Source organism: Photinus pyralis, unplaced genomic scaffold (assembly GCF_008802855.1).
Source record: "Photinus pyralis isolate 1611_PpyrPB1 unplaced genomic scaffold, Ppyr1.3 Ppyr1.4_LG7, whole genome shotgun sequence".
Classification (NCBI taxonomy): Eukaryota; Metazoa; Arthropoda; class Insecta; order Coleoptera; family Lampyridae; genus Photinus; species Photinus pyralis.
The window spans coordinates 24,608,517-24,615,304 of NW_022170738.1; the positions used below are offsets into that span (position 1 = coordinate 24,608,517).

General features: G+C 35.6%; 2 protein-coding genes across 2 annotated transcripts; one reads left to right on the forward strand and one right to left on the reverse strand.

Moving 5' to 3' along the window:
• Positions 1-33: 33 nt before the first annotated feature.
• On the forward strand, positions 34-4,132 carry LOC116177437. Its single transcript, XM_031496413.1, has 4 exons — positions 34-467; positions 631-708; positions 996-1,733; positions 2,241-4,132. The coding sequence occupies exons 1-4, from the start codon at positions 441-443 to the stop codon at positions 3,336-3,338; spliced, it is 1,941 nt and encodes a 646-aa protein (XP_031352273.1). The 5' UTR covers positions 34-440; the 3' UTR covers positions 3,339-4,132.
• A 592-nt stretch (positions 4,133-4,724) lies between these two features.
• Positions 4,725-6,414, reverse strand: LOC116175387. The gene is made up of 2 exons (XM_031493475.1): positions 5,290-6,414; positions 4,725-5,141 (listed from the first exon to the last, which is right to left on the reverse strand). The coding sequence occupies exons 1-2, from the start codon at positions 6,118-6,120 to the stop codon at positions 4,812-4,814; spliced, it is 1,161 nt and encodes a 386-aa protein (XP_031349335.1). The 5' UTR covers positions 6,121-6,414; the 3' UTR covers positions 4,725-4,811.
• Positions 6,415-6,788: the final 374 nt, after the last annotated feature.

A 6,788-nucleotide genomic window follows, 5' to 3' on the forward strand; every position in this document is an offset into this window, starting at 1 on the left:
ATACGAAAGCGTAGAGCGGACATAGATAAAATATTTTACTAATTTCAAGTTATAACTCGAAATTAAAGCTAGCTTCGAGTTACAAGTCGAAATTAAGACTAGCTTCGAGTTTCATCTTGAAATTAAGACTAGATTCGAGTTACAAGTCAAAATTAAGACTAGCTTCGAGTTACAACTGGAAATTAAGGTCAGTTTCGAGTTACAAGTCGAAATTAAGGCTAGCTTCGAGTTACAACACGAAATTAAGGTTAATTTCGAGTTACAACACGAAATTAAGACTAGCTTATTACTAAGTATTTCAACTAATTACTGTTTGAGGCACATGACAGTTAAGAATTAGAGTAGGTGATTACGTGTCATCTCTATCTTCTAAACCGACTTAAGTAGAATAATAACTCAAAGTAAGCGAATTTTGTTATATTTCTCTGTGAATGTGAACCATGGGTGAAGAAAACTGCTTGGAACAGGTAAGTCATATTCTTTACGTAATTCATTTGCGTTGTGTAAAAGCATTCTTTAAAAGTATTTAAACCATGGTAAAAGGATGCATTCTCAACTCGTCAGTAAAGCTAGTAATGGCGTGCCTATAAGTTATTGCTAAGGGTTGTGCGACAATTTAATTTTTTACAGATGAATTTGTCTTTGGAAGAGTTCTTAAAGACGAGAGGCTTATCGAATGATGAAATTGAAAATATGAAGTTAGAAAATGTAAGTATACTCCTATACTAGCAATATACCGGTCACAGCACACCTTGTGTCGATTTACAATCTTTGTTTTTATTAAGATGCGAGCGGCTTCCGGAATAGGATCATGCTAATGTTGAACAAAAAGTCTTTTCGTTCAACATTGACACGATACTATCCCGGAAGGCGGGTTATATATAACATTATACTCGTAGGCTAGTCCGCTAATCACACTTATCCATTTGACTGACGATATCTACGAATTGATAGTTATATAATATCTCAACTTCTTTAATTTGTATGTTTATCAGATTGATGAAGCCACCATTCAAGTAATGGACGAGGAGGTATTTAAGAAATACATTCCTCGATTAGGCGACAGAATAGCGGTGAAAAACTTTTGCCAGAAGAAGCTATTACCCAAAAAAAATGGCTTAATTGAAAAGCTACGCCAAAAAATGGCTGCCAGAAATGCTAGAAGTGATAATAAAGGAGCATCTTCTCACGTATTGGAACCGAAGAAGCATAGAAAGACGACCAGAGCTATTGAATTGGGATTTATGGCGTTCAATGATACCACAAAACAACTAACGCAAGTTAGACTTAACAAAGGGGGAGGCACAAGAAAAGTCGACGTAGATAGGACAAGCAAAAATACAGATATTTTGGAATTTGCAAAAAAATTGTTTTTCCCTAACAATATTTCAAAGACTTTTGGGCCTATTGAAAACTTCACAATAAGTCTGCTTGATTTTTGCAAGAGCCCAGTGGATACCGACTTAACTGTTGAGGAAATGTACAATGAAACCAAAGTAAATAAATTGCGGTTTTATTTATCCGTTGTTAAATGCAAAGAAGGCGGTAATGATCTTCCTCTGGTAGATGACAGTAGTGAGAATGAGATGGTCTTCGATTTATGTGATGACTTTGAAAACGACATTGTTTCCAACCAACCACCTCAACCCAGTACGGTTGCTTATAGAGAAGACGATATCAATCAACCTTCAACCAGCAATATTTCCGGATATTTAGCTTCCTTTATTGAAGAGGTAACTACATTTTATTATATAGCTAGTAATTTTTTCGCTTTGACTATATCTTTTACTTTTAAACAGTTACATTCAACATTTTTGTAACGCCCCTCCGAACCCGCAAAAATGTGAAAAGCCCTTTATTTTCCGTCTCTCTGTCTGTCTGTTTGCCTGTCCGTCCGCCTGTCTTCCGTCTTCCGTGTATCTCTTCCCCTAGGTGGTACCTATTTGTATGACAATAAACAAAATGAAAATGATTTCAAATGATTTGTCGGTCTGGCTGTCTTTCCATCGATCCACGTAACTCGTTCCTATTTGCAGAACAGCTTTTCTTAGCTTTTACGCACATGCCAAAAGTCATCTTCTGCGCATTTGTGCATATGCAGAATGTCTATTTGTGGAAGGATGAAATTTTCATGGTAGCTTCTTCTAGTTAAAACATTTTCTAATTCTGACTTTGCCTGACTGACTGACTTTTCTCACCATCAAAAACTCGTGTACCATTAACAAGTAACTTATTTTTAGGATCTTGATTTACCTTTGCATAACTCGCCGGATAATTTCCTCAACACATTCTCAGCCACAGATAACATATTTGAAGTAACTCAGACCTCGACCGCCATAGTTGAAAATATATTGTCAAGTGAAAAATTGGTTTTACATAGGGGACAAATATTTCAGGAACTTATAGAAGCTACAAAAAATTACGATTTACATTTCAATAGTCTTCAAATAGAGGTAATTCTACCAAACGGAAGGCCAGAACTTGCTGAAGATGTTGGTGGTGTTTTTCGAGATGTTTTATCCGAATTCTGGACTACATTTTACGAGAACTGCACTGAAGGTACTGACTATAAAGTACCTATTATACGCCATGATTTTGGAATAAAAGAATGGGAAGCAGTCGCTAAAATTTTAGTTGGGGGTTATAGAAAAGAAAAATATTTTCCTATTAGGATAGCACCGGTTTTTTTTAAGCAATGTTTTAAGGAAATTGTAAATAAAGTCGAATTAGTTGATAACTTCTTAAATTATGTTAGCGAAAGTGACAAAAATGTGTTAAGTAATGCGTTAAATGATTTTCAAAGCGTGGATCTTGACGACTTATACAGTGTATGCACGTTATTTAAGGCGAAATGGGTACCAAGTAAAGAAAATATACGAAGTTTAATTGAGCAAATTGCGGAACAGGAAATTCTACAGCGTTCTGCCTTTATTGTGCAATGTTTTACACAGGAATTATTTTCGATAGCAAGATCTGTCAATTTAGATGAATTATATAAAAGTTTATCTCCGTCCGTAAAAAATGTTATCTCTTGTTTTGAGAAGAAAGTCAATTCCTCGGACGTAGAAAATCAGATGTTCGCTTTCCTTTTAAAATACATAAAAGAAAGCGATGAGAAAACGCGTTGTGCTCTGCTGCGGTTCTGCACTGGCTCCAATCTTGCCAACCAGAAAATAAATGTTGATTTTATTGAGTCTGACGGTTTTGCGCGTGTACCAATTGCACATACCTGCAACAAGCTGTTGCAACTTCCAAAATCTTACAAAAGTTTCGTAGAGTTTAGAAGTGAATTCAATGCGTTACTTATATCTGGTGTATGGGTAATGGATATAATATAGAAAGGTTTCTTAGAATAAGTTCAAAGTTTTTATGTTACTATTTTTTAAGCATTTGTTTATGTAAAACACCGTAAACGCGGTGTCAAACGTATCATTTTTGGTTTGTTTTTTAGATTTTGGTTTACCTACATCAGTGTGTTATGATTATTTTTATTTTGTAAGTATTTTCTTTTAAATCAGTAGGTATCTACCTAGATACTTTTATTATTTTATATGATGTAGGTGCCTGTGTAGGTGCGATTACCATATTGTATGTCAAACGTGCATGCGTTTAAAATTGACCGCATTGAATGTTTATTAACCCTGCATGTTTAAAAGTAAACATATAATAAACGATAAAATCCTGGTTTCATTGATTAATTAGTTTACACTTTTACAGAGCGATACCTGATATTATGCATCTATTGTCATGACATCAGCGGGTAGAGAGACGATAAAGGGATATTTTATTCTTTTCTTTCCCGATTAATGGGATGCGTGCCATCTTTATTCCCTTTAACATTATTAACACAAACTCCAAAATAATTAGGTCGTCGTCAGATGACTTTTTTGCATAGGTATACAAGCACACTGTTCTAATTTGGTGCTTTTTCCCGCTCCTATTTTGTGCAGTCTCAGCGCGAAAAACCTGCCCCTATCGGTGCAAGATACCGGAAAGCCGGAAACCTGCTCTGTACCGTTGGAACGAGCCTTAAAGTGCCTTGTCTTCGAGATTATTTCGGTTTCGCGGAATGGGAAGCTGTTGCTAAAATAATTGGAAGTGGTTGGAGTGACCGCAATTATTTCCCTATACATTTAGCACCAGTATTCATAAAAATAATATTTTAAAACGGGCTCTGGTATCAATTGATATTCCAAATTTATTATAACCGTGTGGCCTTTTCCGAACGGGTGGTAAACGCCCAGACGGAATGTCTATAACTCTGTGGAAAAGGACGTTCTTTGGTTTGCGTCGACACTGTTGCTGCTTCACACCTTCAGAACAGCTGTTTGCTCTCAGGTTCTGCCGCCGCGCCGCTTCTACAGTTTCTTTGAAGCACAAGAAATACAAAGATATTAAAGAAACATATGAATTTGATGCTTTCGCCATTGAAACCATGGGAACCTAGAGCGAAGAAACCAAAACATTGTGGCATTAAATAGGTTCCTTGCTGCAAACAAAAACTAGAGTTCGTCAAGCCAAAACATGTCTTCAACAACAAATAAGCTTATGGCAATACAACGCGGCAATGCAGCAAGTGCTTTGGGAACGTGTGGTTAATAGACATTATTTAATTATTATTGACTGCTTAAATACAAGTACATTGATGTTATGTTACACATCAGAGAATTTCAGTTTAGTTCATAGTTTTTATTTGTAAAGTTAAGTTTTTATTTTTATATACTTATAATTATAAAAACGATATATGTGAATGTATGTGAATAAAGTAAAATAATCGACATACACTGTGTGATAACCAATACACCGTTGTATTAAATCATAAGATCCACTATCTTCGCTCGTAGATATAAATATAAATCTGTGGCATCGTGTGCATTCCTAGCCAAGTGCAAATCATTTTCAATCATTAAAATCACGCTTAATTCATAAACATCTCTGTCACAAGGACAGTTGGATGGAAATGCACAGAATTCATCAAAGTTTGAAATTTCATTAATTGGAATGTGACAAATGTTGTCTGTAGTATCGTAAATTTGAGGCATATGATACAAGGTGAATGGTCGACCTCTTGGCGAAACACTGTTTCTTGATCCCGATATTCTGTGCAAGTTCCATTCTAAGGCCACCGTGTCCAGTTCATCCTAAAAATATCAGTATTAGTAATGAAATATCTACTTACATTTTTCATTTATTGTGCAGAACAAAAACTACGCTTCACCGCCTTCAGACTATCTTACGGCAGAAATATCTACTATTTTTTAAGTATCTGATAGAATATGTATTTCCTACCTGTATAATCTTTAGAAAACAGAATTGTATCAAGTTTTTATCCAGAAAGTCTCCAGAAAAATTACCATCCTCTCGCAGTTTATGAAATAGGTTAAGCCAGAACTGTGAATGATGTTTTCTTAAAATTGACCACCACGACTCTATTCTTTGATTTGATGTACTTTTTCCATACAGAAAAGGAGGCAGTAGACTATGCCCATCATCCGTTAAAGCCTGGTTTCTTAAATTAATTTGAATTTCTTTGACTAAGCCATTTTCAGTGCCCATGTCAGCCCTTACAGTTCTAGGACAACCTCCAATTGACTTTAATGTTAGCAAATAGTAGGCTGCTATCACACTTGGATCGCTAGTATTGTTCCCGGCATACAGCCACATTATTCGCCTAGAAAATCCGTCGATGCATCCGCTAATACATATACCAAATGGCTTTAGTTTATCATAACAGTCCATATGCCATAGAAAGTTAGGTCCTTTATTCTTATATTGCCTACGACGTAATCTACGTCTAGTGCGAATATCTACACCTACCGGATCAATAATGTGAAGTAACAGTCTCACAACTTCTTGTGTCACAACGAAATGGGCCTGCAAGCATTTTAAATACATCCACCGATACCCATGGAGTTGGCTGTGCTGGTGAACACTGTTTTCAATAAAGTTTGCCACATCGGTTATATCCGAGTAATTCTGTCTTCTGAATAAATTTAGTTTTCTCAGCAAACGTCTAAGGTGGCGATCACTAATAAATATGCTATGATTTAACGCCAAACAAGACACTATTTCGCACTGTTGTAAACCCATACGAAAATAAAATGAGATCAGTTCTTCCATTTGGACAAAGTAGTACCACGATACCGCATTTAAAACACAATCGCCACTAACTGTCAACTCTGAACAATTAGTAACCGGGATTGGATTAATACAGAGTATAATAACGGGAACTCAAACGTAATTTCGGGTTACAACTCGAAGCTAATCTTAATTTCGTGTTGTAACTCGAAATTTCCGTTAATTTCGAGTTGTAACTCGAAGCTGACCTTAATTTCGAGTTATAACTTGAAATTACCGTTAATTTCGAGTTGTAACTCGAAGCTAGTCTTAATTTCGATTTGTATCTCGAAGCTGGGCTTAACTTCGAGTTATAACTTGAAATTAGTAAAATATTTTATCTATGTCCGCTCTACGCTTTCGTAGGTTCATAATTCTATACAAATGTAATACTGTGATTTATGGAAGTGTTTTCCGTATTTTCACGAAACTTACAATTATTTCGAGCAGTGCAATACTACTTTACCTACTAAGGTACCATTTACGGCTTAGCTCAGATTTTGTTTAAGACATCTGATATTTGTAATCCACTGCTTAACCTTGCGTGGTACGTACAATGTTCTATTTGAGGCTGGATGTCTCAGAAATAAAAACGTCAGATTGATTTTTTCTGGATCTCTATAAAATATCTAAGGAATGATTAGAAACTGTGTAAAAAGTTTTTAAAGAAA

Excerpts from the sequence above, each read along its gene's own strand:
- LOC116177437 (XM_031496413.1), top strand. The coding sequence starts at position 441 with ATGGGTGAAGAAAACTGCTTGGAACAG. Across the intron at positions 468-630 it reads AAGAAAACTGCTTGGAACAG|ATGAATTTGTCTTTGGAAGA; the intron begins GTAAGTCATATT and ends AATTTTTTACAG. Across the intron at positions 709-995 it reads AAAATATGAAGTTAGAAAAT|ATTGATGAAGCCACCATTCA; the intron begins GTAAGTATACTC and ends TATGTTTATCAG.
- LOC116175387 (XM_031493475.1), bottom strand. The coding sequence starts at position 6,120 with ATGGAAGAACTGATCTCATTTTATTTTCGTATGGGTTTACAACAGTGC. Across the intron at positions 5,142-5,289 it reads GTTTTCTAAAGATTATACAG|GATGAACTGGACACGGTGGC; the intron begins GTAGGAAATACA and ends TGATATTTTTAG.